The 23848-nt window shown below is 35.1% G+C and overlaps 1 protein-coding gene across 1 annotated transcript in view; it reads right to left on the reverse strand.

Annotated features, from left to right (window-relative positions):
• The window catches only part of STAM (signal transducing adaptor molecule), a 32758-nt gene that overhangs the window by 5143 nt on the left and 3767 nt on the right, over nt 1-23848 (reverse strand). Inside the window, exons 2-13 of the mRNA XM_002192623.7 lie at nt 16926-17010; nt 10337-10412; nt 10156-10251; nt 9487-9633; nt 9125-9215; nt 7941-8133; nt 7519-7613; nt 6181-6269; nt 4508-4595; nt 2056-2110; nt 1579-1732; nt 890-1065 (exon numbers count right to left, since the gene is read on the reverse strand). Of these exons, the coding sequence (XP_002192659.3) occupies nt 890-1065; nt 1579-1732; nt 2056-2110; nt 4508-4595; nt 6181-6269; nt 7519-7613; nt 7941-8133; nt 9125-9215; nt 9487-9633; nt 10156-10251; nt 10337-10412; nt 16926-17010 (1345 nt within the window). The remainder of the gene's footprint in view (nt 1-889; nt 1066-1578; nt 1733-2055; nt 2111-4507; nt 4596-6180; nt 6270-7518; nt 7614-7940; nt 8134-9124; nt 9216-9486; nt 9634-10155; nt 10252-10336; nt 10413-16925; nt 17011-23848) is intronic.

Raw genomic sequence — 23848 nt, forward strand, 5'->3', positions numbered from 1 at the left:
ACCAACAGAGCAGACAAACTTTACTGCTTCTTCAGTTGTTCTATTTATACACACAAAAATCTTCTAACTCTGGAACATGTTTCATATTTAAACTGTAGCCAATGAATATTCCCATTAAAACTCAAATACACTCCTCAGATTTAAACACACAATATGCACTCCCCAAGGATTTAAAATTAGACCATGTATTTGTACTTCTGATTTATTTTAAGGTGCAACATGGAATACCATCTATCTTCCATTCTGTTCATGAAAAAAACAAAGCCCAACGAGCTGTTTGAAATAGCAGAACAAGCCAGATGAATATGCAGAAACTCACTTTATCATTGTATGCTTTACTATCCCAAATAAGTACCCCTGGGGACAAAGACTAACAAATACATTAATGACTCAAGATGAATATCTCTCCCAACTTTTTAGAATAAAATTACTTTCCACAGAGAGTAAACAAAAACAAAAAACCCAAATAAACAAAAACTAACTAACAAAACCCCACAAACCTTTTCACAATATAGGTATCTTAACCAAGACCTAGTGTCTTTGGCCATCCAGCCAAATGTAGAAAGCATCTTTTAGCTTCCTTAATTGGACAAGTTATATAAGCTTTAATAAGTATTCATAGCCCATTCACTTCTTTCACAAAATGAGAAGATTTTCCCCCATTCTTCTGTGTAAGATATTTGACAAAGGACCAGTAGAATATACACTCTTAGAAATTATGGAGAGCTAGCCAGAGCAGCAGATAATCTTCATAATTAAAAATATATTAAAATTTATTACTACTACTACTGAATAATGTAATATATTTTTTCTCTATGTTTTATATAAAAAATATAGAGCGATATAAATTACATATTTTGCATGCAGAAATAAAAATACTTAAAATTACTTTGTGTAAGACGTCTGTGCAGGCTGACCAGGAATTACTGAGCTGGCAGATGGAGTAACTGTGGCTTGGCTGAGAGAAGGGAGCTGTTCTGGTGGAAGATTGTAACCTTGAACGTGGCCCATCTGTGCACTCCCTGCCACCAAATACGCATTACCTTGAGTTTGCCCTGGATAAACCTAGGAAGTTAAATAAAGCAGTATTAGAAATAAAATACAGGAAAATTTGGTGTTTAATATCTGACTTTAGAACATAAAGACATCCTCTCAAATCTTTGTTTGCTTTTTTTTCTCAAGTATCAGTGAAGAGCATTTAGCATTTAAAGTACTGCAGTTAAAAATGGTAATTCTTTCACAGCATTTTCATGTTGGATTATCTATGAGTAGATGGGGAGAAATTGTACTCATCTGGTTGTTTGTTTTCTTTGACCCACTATGCAAAGCCCTGGCAGTTTTATTTTTTAATTTTATGCAACTTAAAGCCCAAGATGGGCTTTTTCCTTGATCTAAAGGAACACAACAGAAAAACACTTAAAGCTTTAGAACCCACAAAGGAAGAACATCCAAACCTTGTAGCTGAAAAACTACTAAACTTTTTTTTTTTTTACATACTATGCAAAAAAAAACCAGAAAACACTGTTCAGCCAGTATGAACTTGATAAGGTCAATGGCTATTAAAGGTTACATCCATACCTGAGAGCCAGAAACACCAGATGACTGCATGTAATACTGCTGGTTCTGTAGTTTTGCATACATGGAATACATTGGGTCCTCATTCATCAATTTGTTATACAAAGAAAGAGCCTCCATTGCTTTAACATTGAGTTCTGAAAGTTCTGAATGCTTCCTAGAAAATAGATTTCATTCTACAACTTAGAAAACTTTATTGTAAGACAGACAACACAAAGTAATTTAATGAGGTGTGTTAAGTAACATTTTCTTATTGTTAAGTGATGTCTGATAAATGCCAGAGAGTCAAATGGTACAACACTATAAATTATTATGAAACTATGGGAAAAAAATCTTCAGACCTCTTCTCAGAGAAACTACTAATAAATACGCATATTTTCTTTGCCAGCATTTATAGAAATTAAGATATTATCAAGTAACAACTCTGGTTTCTAAGAATGAATTTTAATTTTGGTCAAAGCACATGACATTTCTTTTTACCTGTCTATATCCTCCAATTTTTCATCTATGAGAGGTCCCATCTGGTGGCACATTGCTAGAATAGAAAGACATTAAAATATATCAGAGTAATAAACATTTCCACACTGCAAAGTTAGAAAGCAATAAAAAAATTAGTTTGAAATAGATGCTAATCCAATTTTGCTTTAGTTCATTATTATGATCTGTACATCAAAAAATTTTTAATAACAGAGGTACCATCAAGAACAATTTAAGAATGATACCCAGCTAAAGTTTTCAGTACTGACACAATTTTAAAATAAAACTAAAGTGAACAAAACACATTTAACATCCAGGAAGTATAAAACTGAAACTATGTTGCATAAAAGGTTCACATGAATTGAAAGGTGATCTCTTCTTCAAGGAAGAAGATTTGGCACTGCAACCCTAGATCATGTGCTCATCCAACTTTACTACAAGAAGACTATGAAAACAATGAAGGAGAAAACTGGTTGCAATGATTCAATCACGTGCACATCAAAGACACTAATAGCACATTTGTCTCATTAGAATTCTAATTCGGGCAAGGAGATTTTTCAAACCACTGACATGTGCAAAACACAGAATATCTTACCAGAATCAGAATGAAAAAGCATTAAAATAAACCAAAAATGCAGCCCATGCCTCCTTTCCCAAGGATATGGGGCTCATCTAACTGCCAAGCAAACCATGGCTAATTAGCAGAAAGGCAAAGTTTGTCAAATGTAAAATATACAGACACAGAAGCTGAAAGGGAAATTTTGGATATTGAAAATGCAGAAGGTCCTGAAAACATCTGAGCACGACAAGTGAAAGGACATCATTATTGGGTTCTTTGAAGGCAACCCCAGGTGAAAGAGGAGTCGTATGACAGGTACCCATCTGCTTCTTTGAACCTGAGATCAGTAATAAATTGGCAGAAATGCTGGGAAAAGATGTAAAACCCAAAGTTCTGCATGCTTTTATGTATAGCACAAAGTGTGGCAAAAGGTATGACAAAGACTGTTGAGATGTCTGTTAACACAACTGCTCTGCTGCCAACTACAAACTCTGAGCTCCTGAACACGTTAGGATGATCTCTCCAATTCAAAGACATTTGTGACCGGACATGGCAGAAGAAAATGAAGATTTTTCTGCCAAATGTTGATCAGCATCTGCCACCACTGGTAGGAGCCAAGAACTCAAAACACATCTACAGCAAAATTTTCAGAACCTATTCCAAAAACAGTAGTTCACAAAAGCCTAATTAAGTGTAGAGCAAGTAATCTTGAATTAGCATTGTAGAACTATATGTAGCCATATGTTTGGCAAATGCAGTTGCAGGTAGCTGGGGAGTAATCACCTGACCACACTACCGCTTTCGGATTCTTGGAGCAGTCCCACGGTTCAAAATAAAATTCAGCATTGCTTTAATGATCTCACAATGAATTTTGAAGCAACTCCTAAAGTAAACTGTATCTGTAGGCTGGTTGACAAGCATACCTTTAATTTCTCTGCCTCTGTCCTGGATCAGATACAGGCAATCTGCTTCTTAGACAACAGCTTCTATAGCTATATTTGGGACTTGAAAGAATAAAACCTGTCATGTGCTTTTTTATCTCTAGTTTCAGTGGAACTAGAATATGTGTAGACATGTCGTTGATGTGAGTTCCTAAAACAGGATTCATTCACAGTCACGATGAGCCAGATGGGTGTGGAAAGATAGGAGATATCTAAAAAGTTTACAAACCATAATGCATTTTTTAATTATTAACTTCTAGATAGATGTAGAAACTGACATTTTCTTAACAAAGTCTGGTATCATCTGAATTGTCAGTTTAAGCCTATGTTCTGTCTCATAATAGCTAAGTTTCCTTTCTTCCTTTTCCAAATTCCATTTTAAAAATTTTGGTGTATCTATCAGCCTAGGTAAAGTTATCTATAATATCTCTATGAAGACGTAGTCTGAACAATGACTCAAAGAGTAGGATAATTTGTAGCACTCTGTGAGTTATTTGTTAATATGCAACTCCTCCAGAAATTCACATGCAATTGAAAAGCATGAGGGACCCCCCAGGTCTGTTCTAAACCTTCCTAGTATTTCTGCTTCCTCTCATGGAATCTTCCTGACACTCTTTTTGCCAATCATGCTGTGCTACTCTGTGAAGGAAAAAAAAAATGATGGATTAATTTGATTGAAGTAAGTATTTATATGTCTTGACAAGGGAAAAAAATATAGGAAACAGTTTTCTTTAGAGAAAAGTAGATTCGTTTTAAATTAACATTTTGTACTTTGGTCTCATAGATGTGGGAAACAAGAAATGAGAAGATAATTATGGCTGAGGCACTTTTCTCAGGCATGCTTCTCGCATGCACACAAAGCTGAAGTAGTTTCAGCTTAGTTTCAATTTGCATTGATACAGAAAATTACCAGTGAAGAAAACATCAATAAAAAAAACTCATTCTTTTCTGTTACCCTCAAGATGAAGCAATTCTGGGAGGTCTGGCTGGTCATCAGATGGATCAGCGCTTTGTAACATCTGCAAGAGTTGGTCCATTTTATCCTGGAACACGAATTGTATTATTAGGGCAAATGTGGCAGCAAGGGAATTAGCATTTTCAGGATAGTAAATTAAAGCAGCTGTTCACAATAGTCATTTTGATTTCTTGGCACTTTAGAATCAGCTAGACTAACTTTAAGAAAATGCGAATGATACATGCTACTTTACAGGAATGAAGATGCTTGAATAAAGAAAAGGTAAATGAGAAAAAATAATGGTAACAAATGGAATGTGCAGAATACTCCTTTATTCCTAAAAGTTCTTCTAAGCATGTATTGTTTCCTAAGCAGCTCCTATTTTTCCGGCCTAGATATTACATATGCAATATCACCACCTAGTGGGATTAGTGGAAATGTTTTGACAGAACACATTAAGAAGTACTTCAAATTCACTAAAAAGCAATTTTAAGTGCATGAGGTCTATTCAGTACATGAGCCATGTCATTACCAATGTAATGAAGTGCTGTTTTAAAATAAAGTTTGGAGGCATCTCAGGGTTTACTTCAGAATAAGTCAAGCTTAAGCAAGGAGTTCAAGTGCAACCCTTATGAATAAAAATATCAAAGTTTAGAAAACAAACAGGCATAAAGTCTTTGAAAAATATGTCTTGGACTGAACTATATTAGTTAAAGTACCAAAATCATTACACATAAATTATTTTTAATCATTTGTTAGCTGAGCACTATCAAATAAATAGCCTTTTTCACATTGAATTATATAGGTTGTATGAAAGTAGAAAATAAAACCATGTTTTGTCCTCCATAAACCATGGAAAAGTGGGGAAAAGTCAAATTACCTACTTCCTTAAAACTTATACTGTGGCAAATTTAAAAACAGAAGACACTAAACCAAAAATCAACAATAGACTCACAGAAACAAAAATTGGAAGGCACCTCAAGACAGGCCTCAGATAATCTATTTCAGCAAGTCACAAACAAGTATCTCCTGGGAAGAAGAGGTTTGGAGGTGGGACTTAAATAGGACTTTAGGAAGGCAGCAACTGATTTCTCATTTCAAAAAACAATGACAGAACTCAGGTTACGGTTAAAAAACAAAAAGGGGGAAAACTTCCTGGACTGAATGTTTCTGGAAACCCTACAGAATCACTGTGGTGAGATTGTAAATATCTTTCTAAATATTACTTACAGAGGAACAGAATTTCAGATTTTTCAGGGACAGAAAGAGATCTTTCCGTCTGAGGGTAGACAGTGGTGATTACACTGGAAATAAATCTAAGTGAGCAGTCAAGATGGGCTTCTCTATGGGAACCTGAAGTACTTTAAGTAAAATTTGAAAGTAGATGTGCTACTCAGCACTAAGATTCCAGCTTGGAGGTAAACAGATGTACAACCTTCATGTAGAGCCCTAAATGGAATGCAGTTCCAAGTTCAGTTACAGAAATTCCTGAGAACTTCAAGACTCTCTAACAAAAGAGAATACTGAAGATTTTATTTATTACTTTAAAGAAACCTCTCTTTCCACTCTCTTTTTATCATATTTTTGAAGAACAAGATGAAAGGATTCAACATCACATATTTAAATGTCCGAGCAATGCATTTTATACCAATCAGTATTTTTGCCATGCTTACTTCATCAATATAAACTGGTTCTGGCTCAGGTTCTATTGTCTCTACTTGAACTTCATCACTGAACTGCACTGTTTTCTTCTCAGCTTTCACTGTAAGATAAACATCCAGATTCAATTTTATAAAATAAAAAATAAACATTGACATAAATATTATATAACTAGTATAGGTTATAGGTTCCTTGCATTTGAAACCTCTACTGTGAAAATTTTAAAAATTAATATTTCATTGACATTTGAAAGCCACAGACCTAAATAATTTTCTTATCTGTAAATCACATTATTAAAAAATAGATCACTTCACACAAGCTCAGTAGAAATATGTTTTAGCAAGTAAATGGCTTAATCATAGTCTCCCTACACATAACATACATATTAAAAGGACATGAGGATAAAAGATTTGGAAAGAGTGATTGGAAACAATAGGACTAGCAAGTCAAGTTTTAGATAAAACTGATAAAATCATCTATGAAAAACTGAGCTTTCTTTTCTCCAAAGCAAAGTCCACAATCAAAAGGCCTCAAGTTTCTCTATTCTTTCTTCACCAAATCCTATATGCAAAGCATCTCATTCCTCTGTAGTGGAGACAAAAAAGCTCTATATTTAGCAAAAAAGCCAAATATTACTCTTATTAGATAGTCTTAGCATAGCACAAATGACTGCTACAGCATATGATTCTGCTGACCTGCTCATACTTCTAGTACCCTCAAACTGAGAACACAGAATATTAAGCTTGCAAACCCACTAGATTAGCAGAAATCAGCTCTAGAATCTTGAAGTCTTATCTAACATTTAATATTTTTATTAAATATTTAAAGTAGATTGGATGGACATAAATAAGCTGCATGCAGAAGATCCCTCTGTCCACCATGCACGTGTACATACCTACAGTAAGTAGCTTTCTTGAACTATTTGAACACTCGTAATCTGTCGGCAAGTCCTACCTGCCATGGGGCCTCCAGTTTCATTTCAATTAGATATGCACCATTGCAACTGGACAAAAAGGCAATTTGGAAAAAAAGCTACTGTTGTCCACGTCCCTCTGTCTAGGTGTTAATGGAGTGATTCCAGGAGACTCAAAGCAGCTGCTGACAAAGCCAGCAGCAGACAGCAGCATTTTTCAGCAAGTTCATGATTAAAATAAGATATTAAAGCAAATTATTTTGCAAAGACAATTTGGGCAACTTTGGTCTGACTGTTGTTTGCAATAGCATAGCAAGGGCTTCTCAGTTTTATCCAATTATCAAATTAACTTGCAACTGAACTCCATCATAAGGGAAAGGAAATCACCCATGAGCCATGGCAGAGTTAAACATATATATGTAAATGTAAAGTTACTTACTCATTTCAGGCTCAGCAGAAAGATCAGCTGTTACGAAATTAGATGGAAACAATCCTATACCCTGATGAGTTTCACCTTTCCACCAATTTGGATCACTAAAGATTAAAAAAAAAAAAAAAGTAAAGCCCCCATACATCAGAAATCCCATACTCACAACTCACATGGAACTTTCCTAGGGATGGCACAGTAAAGGCTTTTATATTATTAGCAATATGTAACTTGCATATATGCAGAAATATTTGCAGAAGAATTTTATGCAAATACATTTATTTGTAAAAAAATTGATAACAAAAAAAAGTATTAATACAAAAATAATTTCCATTCATTGTATTTCAAGGTATATTTCTACATAGAATAAATCATTATTTCTAAATAATTTTTACAGTTTAACGTAACTCTAATAGGCATTCTATGTAACTTACCTGTCATCAAGTATAGTTATAAGTTCTCCAGCTTTAAAAGTCAGTTCGTTGTCTTCAGCAGCCTCAAAATCGTAGATTGCACGAACCTTTCGGCCCTCATGTTTGTGGTTTGTTAAAAGGGTTGAGGTGCTTGGATACAAACTGGAAAGTGTTGTTTGCTGTTGCCTTTGTTCTTTTAGTGACAGCTCAATAGCTACAAAAGAAGAGTTACTCAGATGAAAATTCCCCATAAAAATGGCTTGATTGATACGAAAATTTAATTCTGTGAAAATTTTTAGTATAATTCTATACCTGTCACATTTTAATGACTTTATGTCTTCCTCTTAGAATTAATGGTAAATAACAAAGACAGCAGAATTCTGCCTATGGATTTACTGAGGCTTCCAACATGGACAGGATGAATAAATGGCAGTTAAGCACAAACAGAATAACTCCACAAAGTCATCCAATTTTATTATTATATTATTGTTACAATCTTGAACTGGTGTAAAATATTTACATTCTTACTTTACATCTTACATTGTGTTGAACTTTTCCAGATTGCTTGAAACATTAAAAGGATACAGCTGTTCCAGTGCACACTGGTTCTGTTAGACAGAAGCCCTTAGCACGAATTCACAGAATCAGATTCACACAGATTGGCTGAGGTTGGAAGGCACCTCTGGAAGTCATCTGGTCCAATCCCCTGTTCGTGCAGGGTCACCACAGGTGACTGCCAAAGACAACTTTTTAATATCTCCTAGAATAAAGACACCATGACAGGTTTCCCTGAGAAACCTGTGCTTGGTCACCTTCATAGTGAAGTCCCTCCTTAATTCATAATTAACAGAATTATTTTTGCTTAAACAAGCAATAATTTGCCCCTTCCTTTATTTTCCTCCCTATCACTCCTTAAAAATTTTACATTTCTGGGTCATTTTCATTTAAGCTTGACTGAGCTGAGAAGTTTCACTCACATTAAACTCAGCTCAATTTTGCAGAAAAAAATGATCATATTTAAGAAGGGGCAGTGTGGACACAAACATTATGAAACTCACGCAGACATGCTTTTGAGACACAGATCTCTTTAAAACTAAGACTTTGGTGGGTTGACTGTTAAAGAAACCATTAGTAACACATACAGATTGGCTACTGTTCCTTTAAATAAATCAATATGCATCATGTCAGCAAATAAATGCACTCACCTTTAGCTAAATCCTCCTCCTCCTTTTTGGTGGCTACTGTACCAGGATCTTTGGCAACTAGAGCTGGACTTGCTTTTGCCTGTTCAGCAGCCTAACCAAAAGTAAAAGATGTAAAAATCAATCCAACAAAAAACGGACAGTGCATTAAGTTCACCATTTTGCTTTGTATTCATCTGCTATATAAAAACCTAAAATAATTTAGAGCATTTCACTCCTCAAAGAAAAGTTTTATTAAGACAAGGTGGTTTTCGTTTTGTTTGCCTAACATTCTAGAATTCAAGACTACGAACTGTAAAATACAGAGCTGAGGATAAAAAGAATTTGTGACACACTTTGAGAACAACCACAAAAATCTAATATACCTGTGAACCAATAGCTGGGAAAGTAACTCCTTGCTCCTTTAGATTTTTTATCATAGCAGATATTAAACTAAGCTGTGGGTCATTCTTGAATTCATCAGTCCATTCCACCATAAGGGCTTTCAGCTTTTCACAAACTTTTGGATGACCCTGCATGGACAGTACAAACTTGTTAACTAATGTAAGAATCTAATCTTAATTTCAAGTAATTGCATGTTACTGTCAACATATAGATACCTTACTTTGTAGTCAAGTTTAGCACTCAGTTTTTATCAGAAAGGGAGAATAATACATCAGCATTGTGTTTGTGTCAGTACAGTATGTGCTATAACCAAAATTAAGTAAAATAAGACTACATAGAACCCCCTATCCTTTCTCCATTTCATCATACTTGCATTTAACATTTTACTGATGTTATTTAAAGTGAAAATATAGTAGTTTATTTATAAATTAACATGCCACACCTCCCCCGAACAGAATACCTATGTTAACTAGTATGAAGTGGCATTCAGGAAGTTCTGAGAGCCACAGTCTTTACAGTAATCTTCTCTCCTTCTCCTCCCTGATCTTTGCAGTCCTCTAAAAGTAGATTCCACTCCACTTTCAGATTACCCCAATTCTCTATCTAATTTCACTTACAGGTGAAATGTAAAAGTCAATGCAATACATTACCTTATTCAACACATTGCTTACTTCACTGGCAAAATCTCTTGAACAGACTTCTAAATGAAAGATTTTGCCACAGTTTGATACACATGCTCCTAGAAGCTAATGAGAGAAAGATTAAAACTTAGAAATTTTTTTTCAACATAACTTATCAGGAAGAAAATGAACTACATTAAAAAGAACCTACTGTTAATGCTTGCATAGCGACATGCGGGTCTTTATGGTTCACTCTCTTCATAATAGAGCGGAGGCAGTCTTTAGGCCTAAAAGACACAAGATAGCTTTAAAAATATGGACTGGAATAAGCACTTCCTATTGCACACATGACAACACTGACAACATTAACAGATAGCAAGATCTCCTGAACACCACGAGTAAATTATTTAGTAGTTTATAATTTAAAACAAGAACATTTAAAAATAAATTAAACACCATAAACAGTTATAGCCATTTCTATCTGTAGCTCTCTTAATTATCAAAACCTCTCAGTAATTTATATTACCTCTTATATTACTTAGAGCAAATTACTGTAAATACTCCAGAAATGCATAATATCCCTTACAATTAGAAAAGTGGAATTCTCTGTAGTCCCTGTACCCCTCAATATTTCACATACATATGTAAGAACTTTTCCTTACATACTGATTTACCAACATCCTTTTGCTACTTTTATTTTGAATTACCACTATGTTCCTCAGAGTCTCTTTTAATCTGCAGAATAAGATTTATAAAGAAACATGTAATGAACCAATAATTTCTAAAAATTAGAAATTTTAGATATTAGATATATATTAGACAATATATATCAAAGTTTCAAAACAATTAAATATAGAATTCAAGTCTTAGCTATGTTGTGGTAGACAGAAATAACATGAAAAGCAACTTCAACAAAGAATTTGAAAGGGGACTTCAGAAAGTTTAGCATTAGATTTAAAATCTATGTGACTTTGTTCCATCTATAAAGCAGTGGAAAGCTGAGCCAGGCTGAAGTAAGAATTACCAAGGGCAATCATTATCTGTTGAATAGCCCTGGAAAGATAACCCTGGAAGAGGGTAAGTAGAGAAGGAAGAAAAGAGAAGGTAAATCTAAACTAAGAAGTTTTACACAGTTATGGAGTTTACATTTATAGCATGGTTGTCTTTGGAAGCAAAAGTATTTTTCTGTTGAACTGATATCCAAAATCTAACATGAAACTCAGGTATAAGTTACACCACTGCTTGGCTATACTATATTTGGCAGTGTCTACATTTTACAGAAATGTCCACCTCATATTTATTGGCACTAATTATAGAAAGTGCTGTCACACAGCACAAGTACATATCATTCAGTGTATACCTTCACATACCACTTATTACAGATGAAGGCTTTAAGGCAAGTACTACCTTTTATCTATTAATTAACCAAGACTTCTGATATGTTCACTTTAGTTGAGAAAGAATACAGGCTAAAATTGTTAGAAATAACTACTTTCTTTAACCATTACTTTATGAGTAGGACTAACACTGTGATATGATTGCAAGCTCAAAAACGTGCTTGCCCATTGTGAAGCCAGTATTTATAAAGGCAGGGTGCAGGATCAAGAGCTTAGCAGTTCAGGAACAGTATCATTAGCCTAAGATTTTTTTTTTTTTTTTTAACAAAGGAATCCCAAGTCTTATTAAAAGTAATAAGAAAGCCTCAAAGCCAAATGATCATCCACATCTCAAGTACCATCTACTTGTTCATATATTTAAAAGAAATTATCAATACTTGAGTGTTAAATGTTTTTAAATATTCAAATGTTTAAAATAAGAACTCTTTTGGTTACATGTAGATAAAGAAAATAATCCAGGTGTACTGATCTTTAGTCACACAGAGTAAGAAAACCTATTCTAGACAAGCCAAGTAATTCTTTTTTTTACTTCTAATTAATTCATCATAGAATTTAGTGTGTAAATTATGAGAAGCACTATGCAAAAACAAGAGGAAAGCATTCATTCTGTGAGTGTAGAATTCTATCTACTTATTAGGCATCTCTCCAAATTGTACTATACAAATATTTGGCCACAGTTCCACTCCAATGATGCTATGATCATAATTTCAGAGGCACCACAATGAGTAGTAATAACAAGTAAGTGGGGTGAAAATATGGCAAGATACAATAGAAGCTATGTATCATATGTGGCATCATATAGTATCATATACCAGTTCACATAGAAAATACTCATAATGAATTTCAGGTTTAGTTTTAGAAAGTAGAAAAAAAATATGATTGCATTTTATTTAACAAGGACACAATTAGCAGCATTTGCAATCTAAAATACTACTCTGCACAAAACATATCAGATATGTTCAGAAATTTATTGCTCGTTTACAGTCTAAGGTAACTCTGTGGGACTCAGCTTTCCTCCTTGCTCTTTCAGAAACAGGCTGGTGATAAAGCTTCCTGGCTGGGCTGTTAGACATGCACTGCAGTTACAATGTAAAATGCTACTGAGACTGCATAATATGAGGGGCAAAAAATGGACACATCAGAAAAACCATGAAGTAAGCAATTTCTCTCTTGCATGAACAGGCACAAAAGCAACCAAAGAAGAAACAGCTAACCAGAATTCTGCCTTGCTGAGGCCATGATTAATCCTTAAGGAATGAAGACAAAGTTGGGCAAGCAGCAATATGGACAAACCATTTCTCAATGACAATTTTCCAATAACCACCCCCAACAGAGAGTGCTGCAATGAACATTTATATTTTCTCAACCCTTGTTGTAGCCTCTCAGCCACTGACTTAATTTTTTTCAGCCATTATTTTTTTTTTTTAAATAACTTTTCTGGAAACAAACTGAAATTGTGATAGTTTCAATGTAGACTGATATGTCTCATGAAATAAACAAAACAAGTGTCTCAAAGCCAAATGCAAACCCAGTTAAGAGTTAGGAACTGGCTAGCACTGAAATGACTGAATAAGGGGGAGGAACATCTTTGCTAAAATGTATCATACCTGTCCATTAATTTTTCCCTTTAATCTGTTTAATGAACCATTAAATTTTATAATGCTACTTTATTCTGAGATGATTCCATTATGTAAGCATTTTCATTGCAGAAAAGCAACACCATGCAAAAATTGTTATCTTTCCTGTAGCCAGATTTAAAATGTCAAATATACAGTCATAGTCAAATATACAATCACAGAAAATCCTGAGTTGGAAGGGACCCCAAGGATCATTGAAGTCCAGCTCCCGGCCCTGCAAAGGACAGCCTCAAGAATCACACCATGTGATTAAAATTTTTAAATTTGTTTAAATAAACAAGTTTTCAAGAATGCTGTACAAAACCAGGAGACAGAGAAGGAATGCCTCTAACAGTAAAACCTTTGTTTTAATCATGTTTCTATGCTGAAAAGGCAACTTGCTCATTGAGCTAATATTGGCAAAAAACAAGATGCAAACAATGTGATGTCCAACTGCTGATCTGTATAAGTTCCTAAAGGAAATTCAGAGATTAAAAAAAGTGCTGTCTCATCATTAAACAAATTTTAGATCATCTAAGAACCTGATATGTGAAATGTGCAGGAAATTTTAAGTCTGTACTACATAGTGTAGTATTTCATATAGGCTATGACCTTGTAAACAAGATATATTGTTTAAAATATCGACACATTTTCTGTCTTTCCTGTGTTTTCTATAAAAATTCTAATAGCAATCTCATTTTGAAATTCACAAAAAACAGAGAAAGTAGTCAAAGAAAGGGATTCAGTGGACTTCTAACTTGCTAAAAACCTGTTTTAGTTGTTTGGATTAAAGGAAGCAAGATAATAGTTTTAGCAATTTGTAATTCTCAGTATGGAAAGTATTACAACATAAAAAATAACAGTAGCAATTATGTTATGGAACTGTAACTAATTTATCTTATGAGAAAATGCAATACCTTTGTAGCATAACACATTTCCAACAATTAATCTGGATACCAGTAAATTGGCAGACAATGTGCTATACCAGAAGTGCTACTTTCTAGGCTGGTGTACTCAGGTGTAAGGCAATCCAGATCTAGAATACTGCAGGATGCAATGGAGCTTACAGACTAGTACAAAGAAAATCCACAAAGGAGAGATTTTTGTAATCTAAACTTCTGCCAAGAACAGTAACAAACAGCTTGTACTGGAGCAGAATTGGTTAAAAGATTAAAGCTGATCCCAGTTAAGAAGACTTGCATCCTTGTCAGAGGAACTTAAACTGCAGGAGAATTTCAAACAACTAAGCATATCTCATTTAAACTTCTTAATGGGAAACACTGTCATGCTTTACCTTGCTACTGGATGACATAATCCATTAAAAACAAAGAAAACCAACTCTCAGCAAGTTTTGACAGAATCTGAATTTAAGCAACAAGTCAGCTGGCAGCCTATTACAAGCAGGATAAATATTACAAAAGTTAAAGTCCCACTTTTCTTTTATAAAACAATTTTATTAAGAAAAAGATTAATAAACAAATACACAAAAGAAAAGACCAAAACCAACACAAACAAACCTCACAAATCCTAACAGGAATTTAGCTGCACATTACCAGATCTCTAGCTTTGTCTGTACTACTGTCTCTTGCAGCTACACACATTAAGGCACTGCTCAGGCTATGTTGCTGTGAGACTAAATTTCATCTGTGGAAAGGCTTTCGGTGATTAAATAGAATACTGAAACATTCAATAATATAGTTACTGTTACAAGCTTGGCATCAACGTGCTCAGGGAATAGAAATGCAGTGTTACATATAAAGACTAATATGAAACATTATTAACAACTTGCCAGCTGTTACCTTAACTACAGTTATACACAACAGCACAGAAGTCTCAATGTGCTGTGCTATTTTTATGTACTTCTCCAGAGACCATCTCTAATCCCAAGGAATAAGCTTATTTGCAAACCTGTCCTTTGGAACAAAAGTCCCAGGTGGGACTTTGCTGTCTGGCATCTCATACTGTTTCTGGCAGTTCTACAAGTCAATCCAAGTCATTCTCAGAGAAGCCTTCCACAGCATCTGTGGCAAAACTTTCTTCTTGACTTTGTTCCATTCCTAAATTTTTACAAGAAATGCTTCGAGAAGGTGTATTTCAAACATTTCCAAGTCCTAATACTACACTGACTGAAAGCACTATAAATACACTGAGTAAGTCTTTAAACTGTATTTTTTAGTTGCTAGTTCAAATTATACTTTATCTTGTACAAAAAGTAAGTTCATGCATAAATTCTATGAAAGAGCTCAGTAAATAATCAAAAAAGGAAACATTTGCAGCCCATATTAAGATGTGTTTAATTTAGTATCACATCTCCAAAATGTACATTTTTCAAAGCCCTGCTGACAGAGAATAGCTTCTGAAAACAAGGAGAAGAAACACAGAGCCTTGTTGTTTTCTGTAACAAAGATACTGGTGGCCTGATGGCAAGAACAATGGAGGACAACAGATGCTTCATACCTTGGTTTTAGCAAATTTTTGACATACTGATAAAGCTTTTGCAGTGTCTTTATCACACAGCTGGTGAAATATGCGCTGGATAAAGGTGGGTGGAAAATTGGTCTCCTAGGCTCAAAGGGTTGCTATCTGTAGTGCAAATTCCAGCTAGCAGGCAGTATCCTTCAGGGATTTCTGCTGGGAGCAACAGTGCTCTCAGTAACTTACTAACCAGAGCAAGTTGAAAGGGAACAATCAATATACTAGAGGCCGTGGCTAATGTTTAGAGGCACCTGGACAGGCTGGAGAAATGGGCAGGCTGGAAGTTCAATAAGAACAAAGATAAGGTATTGAATTTTAAATGAGGCCAGGACCTGACCACATGAAAAGCAGGAAATGATCTGCAGGTCCTATTGGGTGAGAGGTGTCAGCCGGACAGCTAAGACAACCAGCCACATCCCAGTTCGAATACTGGAAAAGTGACCCTTTCCCTCCATTCTGCACTTGTAAGATTGCATCTGGAGCATTTTGTCCACTTTGGTGCTCCCCAGTGCAAGAAGGCTATTTACACACTGCCCCAAGTCCAATGGATAGCTGCCAGAATGGTCAGGGAGGGTCACATACAAGGAAAAGATGGGAGAGGTGCTTTCAGCTTTGAGAAGAGCAGCCAAAAGGTGGGGCTTACTGCTTTCAACAACCAATTAATCAGAGTATACACAGATCATGCAGCCAGATTCCTTCTTAGAGCTGCACAGTCACAGGACAAGATGCAACAGACAAGTTGGAACAGTAAAAACTGCAAACAAATTGCAGAATTATTTTTTTTATTTCCTTACTTAGTAAGTAGAACTAGTTAAAATACTGAAACATGCTGCCCACAGAAGTTGCAGAACCTTTGACCTTGGAGGCATTCAAGACTCGACACGGTCCTGAGCAACCTGATCTAATTAGACCTGTTTGAAGCTGGAGGGGGGGGGGGTTGGACAAGATGACCTCTGGAGGTCACTTCCAACTTAGATTATGATTCTGTAAGAAAAATGCCTCATGAAGCCTCCTGTGTTTACACTGATACTGCTAAAACATATCCATTAATTTTATCTGTTACACTGACAAAAAGCTGCTGTACACAGGTCCAAATTTGAACACATCAGCCAGTATCTCCAAAGTAAGGATTGCAAAGTATTTCAGCAGAAACCCCATACATTTTCCTTTTACTTGTAACCAATTTAAGTTAAATTCAGCTGTTGCAAAAGTTTATAAAAGATAACAAAAAACTTCATTCCTCTCACCTGGGTATGAGACTAAAATAACAGAATTAAAAATGTTTGAGAAGGAAATTCCTAAAGTTACTTACCCTGTGCGTGACTGTCCAACTTTATCACAGATGTCTAAGATGAGGCCCCAGTCCTCTGCAGTGTTCATCTCACTGGTTGCTTTCTCTGATAAAGAAAGTATAAGTAAATCAAAATACAAATTTTTTTTTAAAATTTTAAATTGTCAACAAAGACGTTGAAATATTACCTCTTTGTGTATTTCTAAATGTATTAAAAATCCTATATTTAATAAAATTAATATATTAACAATGTTGTATCAAATTATTTTTCATTTTCTAATGTTCACCTGTGACCATTAATTTTAATTAATATGCAAACATATTTGGGGGTTGTTTTGCCATATCATAAAGATGCACACAGAACATGACACAAGTCGTGTCCTGTAGCTACCAACAGAATTTTTTTTCCATTTGAACTATAAAGTTTAACAGGATATGAATACCCAAAGCATTGGTTCACTGTTTGCAGAATCAGATACAACTGAATTTATCACCTTCCCAGACACTAAAGTGCTGTGTCTTGTATTTCCTTTCATGTAGTACATCTCAACAAGAAAGACTTAAAAATGTCATCATAATCACTAAACTTCTATATTCCCATTCTTATTCCTGCTTTGGATTATATATTTCAGTTTCTTTTCAGCTATAAAGACTGCTAAACCAAAGTTAATCTCAAAGAAGCCATTGTGACTCTTCATTCCAAATTTTTGAGTAGGACAAGAGTCCCTGGTGAAGACTAAAGAAACAGAGAGAGAAGGTAGAGAAGAAATAGATTCAATGTGAGAAGAAAAAATAGACTCCCTACCTATTTGTCCCCCACTAAAGCTTAGTTACAGTAAGGATAACAATAAATAAAAGCATTAAAGGAAACTGAGGCTTACACTGCAGCTCAATAGAAGATTATCTAAACACAGATCAGCTTAGCACTGGAGAACATAAGGGAATGCACATGCATTTTTAATTAGTAACCAAACAGTAGGAGAATGGCACAGAATAATAAACATTGTTTCCCATTCCTGCTTCATCTAATGTTTACAGCTTCATCTACAAAACACAAAATATGCCTCAGCAGTGAGTACCATCTTTCATGGAATGTCTCTGACTACTCAGTTTAATGAAAAGAACCAAAGATTTCTTATAAAAACTTATCTGCTGGGAGAGATTCATTATCTAGATTAGCACTGGCAAAATTGCAAAGACAAAGACACAGCAAAACATCTAATCTCCAAAATTTACAAGGATTATTCATATTGAAATTGATGGCTTTTCTTATGTATGAGTTTCTGTGTCCTACAAATTGATGTAGGTTACAGTTAAGTTGTTTCTTAATTCAGAACAAAAAATGCAGAAAAGCAAAACTCCATGGTTACACAGAGAAAGTATTTCTGAGGAAAAATTCAACACTGACATATATACAACTGAAATGATAACACATCAGTTGTACTGCCAGATGCAAGGAAAAGAGCAAAACATTATAGGGAAATCTTAAATAGAAGTTAGTTACAATTCTGTATGTTCTCTCTGATAAAGTAGAAGGACATTGCCTCTTCTCTCAAAACCCTATCAGAAAACCTGTTTGATTAGAAAAAGCCTTCATAATCAACAGAAATATTAAAAGTTATGGGTAGACACCATGCTAGCATCTAGCACTAAGATATACCAGCTGATCAACCAACCGCTTCATTTTCCTTTCAGTCTGCTCTTGTTCCAATGCATGCTTATGACTAACAATCATAGAAATTTGTGATTTTCAGGTAAGACACTTGAACTCAATGCTTTGCATGAGCCATCACAGACCAAGGCAATCTTCTGAAATTGCAGTCTATGCACCCAGCAGCTGCTCTGTTCCAAAGACAGCCTCAACTCTGCAGCACCAGAACTGCTTTTTTGAAACACAGAGCCTGAGTTTCCTACACTGTGTTCCTCAGAGTGAAAGCAGCTGCTAAGCACAGTCCAGAGACAAACAAAACAGACCACATGGAGGCAGTTTACTTCCAGGACTTCAATGCTTCAGTTTGTTCCCAGTTCTACTGGAGCTGGACCAGCTCCAGTCAAGGAGTGCCTGCACAGTTCTCTCCAAAGCCTTAAGTTCCTGCCGGGCTCTGAGCTTGCACAGGGAGCTCACACACCCAGGCTGGTCACTCATGCCTAATGCTGCACTTCAGTTAGCACATCCTCTAGCAGACATGAGCAATCCAATGGAACTGAAACCTTGGTCTTTTCCATTGTTCTACATAACAGACAGTTGTCTGTATTTTTGACAACTGATCCTTCTTTCTTCACAATGTCAGCAAAGAGAAATGACATAACAATCGGTTGTCTTCTACAAATCAAGGGGTAAACTACTAATGCATGTTTAATGTTTTACTATAACAGCAAACTGTGCTAATTTAAATACTTTGGCTAAAACTACAAATAAGATAGCGATTGATGAAATCCCCAATCCACATTAACCACACCGATTATAGCCTTTATTTTAATTCTCAATAAGAACATTTTGTAAATCTATTCATGAGTTCAATTGCAAGTGCTTTGCTATGATCATGCTCTTTCTTGGTAGTCGAAGTTAGTCCTATATAAAAAGTATCATTTGCTTGCAATGCCTTCTGCTAGGGCATTTCCTCCACCAACAAACACTAGATAGTATCAGTAAATTTCAGCCTGAAACCGTTTCACTCTATACTTTCAGTCTTCTCTAGTAATAATCATCCAATAAATCAACCAGATAATAAAATTAATGGTAAGAGAAAAAAATTGCCTCTGGAGTTCTACTTAAATTCTGTCTCAAACAAGGGAAGTTAAAAGCTAAGAACATACTGAGAATGTTAGCAGCACGCTGTCTGAGCTGACTGTCCACAAAAGGCTGCTTACTAATGCTATGACAAACACAATGGAAACAGAACTACATCACAGCTCTCTTCCATGAAGCCGCACCACTCAAAGTCAAGGCATTGTTTTCTGAGCACAAGCAAAGCCTACAATTGAACATAGTCATTTTAAGCAGTGCAAGACTGTACAGTCTTATGTTGCGTCAGCTTAATTTGTAGCAATTAAGTTATTATTAATTATAATTACTATCAATAGTAGTTAGTAAAATAGTAGTTTTAAATTTTTTTAATAGCTTTTTCCTTGTTTTTTTTTTTTTTCCATTATTTATCTTTACTGCTTTCCTTTATTTTTTCAGGAGTTATTTAATATTCTTTTCTTACCAGTAATTCCATAAAGATACACACACATATTTGTAAGAGCCATAATTTCAGAGGAAAACAATTGGGCTCTTTGGTCAAAAACAACAATGATCAGTCATAATATAAAAATATCTTTCTAAATTATTTCAACAATTTATTTAGTTCCTAAAACAAACACAAAAGAGACCAAAAATATCAATTTTTGGCTACTTTGCAAGGCACAGAGCTTGGAATCACTAGGCCTCTCTCCTTCTACTTCTGCATTCGGAACACTAGCCACACTGGGCCAGACCAGGTCCATCTTGCCCAATACTCAGTCTCTAAAACATATATTAAACCTAAACCAGACACCTAGGAAAACACAAAAGAGAACAAGGTAAGCATTAATTGTACTTCCCTACCAACAAACCTTTCAGTGACCAACAATTTGCAGCTTCATAACTCCTGAGTCAGAACTGGTGCTCCAACCACACAAACATTGTCATAAATCACACAAAGAACAAATAAAGCATTCTGAAACAAAATGCACCTTGTTTAATGGAAATCTCAGCTGTGTTTGTATCTTTAGCTTCTAAATAATTTTTAGACTATAATGTCCTTTAAATAAAGCACCTACATGTGAAATCATTCTTCCAAACATATATTGTATCTTTTTTCATGGCACTGAATAGCACTTGGCTTTTAACGAAAACATCATTCCTCATTACGAATGCCATAGACTCTTACTGAAATACTGTACCTAAAATCCAGAAGACAGAGTTACACCTATTGAATGAGAAGCCAGGCCAAAGAGATCAAAATATATGAGTTTAATTACTTATGCATTGGTTGAAAGTACATAGGCTATTGCATGGGCTCATTTGGGATACCTAAATCACCCTGCCTCTCCTTGTGTCATAAGGTTCATTAAGTTGAGGCCCCATTTCCCTCTACTTTACACAAATCTGAATGCTTGGCGACTTGATAAAATTCTGTTTGCTCCTCTGGTTTTGTGCATTATTTATAAATTATAAGCAAAGCAAAAAATATTTGCACTGTGATTCTATTTGAAGTTCCCTATTACATACAAAACACAATTGCAGTTGATTATTTTAGGACAGAATTAAAAAAAAAAAAAAAAAAACTTTTCTCAGAAGAATAAAAAAAAATCCTAAAATACATGCCCGTCCTAAAATAAATTTATCATCAGATTTACAAAGTACAGAAGAAAGGTAGTGCATGCTGGAAAAAATCCATTGCCAGATTAAGTGGTTGATCCTTTAGGTGCTGGTAAAAGGAATATAAATATTGCTGCAGTTTTGCCATGGAAATATGTGCTAGTCACTTGATTTCTCTGCCTTAGTTGTGCATCTTAACAATAGCATTTTACTACCTTATTAGAAATTTGCAAGAGTAAATACTCTCATGACTGTTCAGATACTGTAGTGGACCACATAATGCATTTCTTAGGGCAGAAAACTTAGTGACTATCCATTGCTAACTTCATTTTCAGAGGAATTTCTTGGCAGGCTTAAGCTTCCCAAGCTTCAGTTTTTACTGAAGTTTATTTTGAAAGAAAAACCCCAGTCTAAGAACTGAGTTATTTTTCTGTAACAAAGTCCCAAAGACATTAAAAACAAGTAAATTTCAAGAAATAACAATTCTAGATTAAAATATCCTCAAACTCAACACTTAAAATGTACATTATTTGAAGCAGTTAAAACAAGAGCAGTAAAAACTGTCAGAAAATTCTACCAATATAAGGTTTTCAACCATTCTACATATTATTTGCTATTACTCTATTCATGGATGTAACATCATTTTCACACTTGGACATCATTAAAATGAAATACTGAAGTTGTAACTTCAATTACAAAGAGACAAATGGCTACAGAAAGTCTTCAAAAGAATAGCTAAAGAAAGTCTTCAACTCACAGACTCGTATTACAACCACTTTCTAGCATGATAAAAATCCTCAAAAATCTGTTATATCATTATAAATAACAAAGATTTAATGAAAAATTCAACATTCCCCTAAGCCTTCTCTCCTCTTCTGCTTAAAGTTTTCTTCACATGGCTAAATAAAATTCCCTATGAAACTGCAAACACTAACATTCCAAAGCAATATAGTTTAAATAGCCCTTAAAGACTAAAAGTGACTGCAAATTTTTCTTTCCTTTTGCAGGCACTTGCTGAGAAATTTGGATTACATGCCATTCCACATTACTAAAGTTAAATGCACTTAAGTTTTGCTCTTTTTCTCTGTCAAATAAAAAGAGCATATACATTCGTTGGTCCATTCTACAAAAGCCACCACTTCAGTATTAACCACTTTGCACTTCACTAACATGCTCAGAACTGCACAAGAAGAATATGTTCAACCAGATTTCATTTAGACAAGATTGAAAATAATTCCTCAGAGGCAATGATACCATAGAGAGAAACTTGAATCCCATGTACCATTAACTTTAATAAAGCTATTAACCAGCTTCTGCAGTTTAACTGTACATGTGCAGTGTTTCCAAGTCCTTCTGGGAGTAGTTGTAGAAGGTGTCCTATGAAAGCCCTGCTGCTGATCCGAGGCAAAGAAAGCAGCAGTGACTGAGGCCATCTCAGCCCATTCCTTCAGAAAACCGTGCAGGATCTCACTGTGCTTAAGGTGACCCAGCAAAAATAAGCATCACTCAGCTCAATAAACTGAGCAGAATGAAGACAAAAGGATTCACAACCTGGTTTAAGAAGGCAGAAAATAATTTAGATGTTTAGATCTCTCATGCAAACCCTAACAAATCCACAGAACTCAAATGATCTTTCACCCAGAAATACATCAGAAAGGTTGTGTTGTGTAATCACAACACATTAGAGATACACCAGAAGGATGAACAGTCTGTAAACAAGGTGTATCACAGGCATGTCCTATGAACAAATGGTGCAAGGATATATTTGCAGAAGGCCACAAGCCTTCTCCACAGTATAAGAAGCATTTCAAAAGGGAGATTAGCAAGAAACTGACTTTCCACATCAGGTATGCAATGTTATTTTTATCAGTTAGAGGAATAGATTTTACATGTTGAAGATCTACTTTGATTCTTCTAAATTTTGGTATTATAATACACACTGTCACAGCTGAAAGGAGAAGCACTTATGTGCTTCCTTCCCTGGGAGGAAAGAAAGAATTAACAGAAAAGTACAGTTTTTCAGTATGGAACATACTATGTTGGCTTCAAAGTGCCCAGCTGAACTGACAGTCTGCTAATTGATAGTGGATAAGATTTTTTTTTGTTGTTGTTTGCTGATATACTGAAGGGGTATTTCACTTAGTTTTATCCTGTCAGCATTGCCATTTTTCTCTGAGGACCTATCACCTAAGGTGTCTTTAAGTAAGAAGTTCCTGTTTTTCATAAATATTTATAAATTACTGAAAAGGGGGGTTGTTATAGCTCCTTTTCCATACATTTTCTACTCAGTCTCCCTGTTAGCTCATAGTTAATATCCTCTGTAAAACAAAGCTGAGACAAACAGTAGGCCAACTCAATCAAAAAAGTGCCAGTCTTATGACAAGCTGAACCAATCCCTGGAATTCATCTTTCTTTGCAGACAGATGTTGACTCATAGTCTGCAGTCTCCATAATGATCTGGGGTCAAGAAACTCATCTATAACAATTTTCTCTTCTTTTGGCAAACCTGGCCCAACAAAAAAAGTTTAGCTCAGACAGACATGTAATTGGATGTTTTGAAAATGTTGACTAAGCAAGGGGACAAATCTTAACAACAATG

This window comes from Taeniopygia guttata, chromosome 2 (genome assembly GCF_048771995.1).
Source record: "Taeniopygia guttata chromosome 2, bTaeGut7.mat, whole genome shotgun sequence".
NCBI lineage: Eukaryota > Metazoa > Chordata > Aves > Passeriformes > Estrildidae > Taeniopygia > Taeniopygia guttata.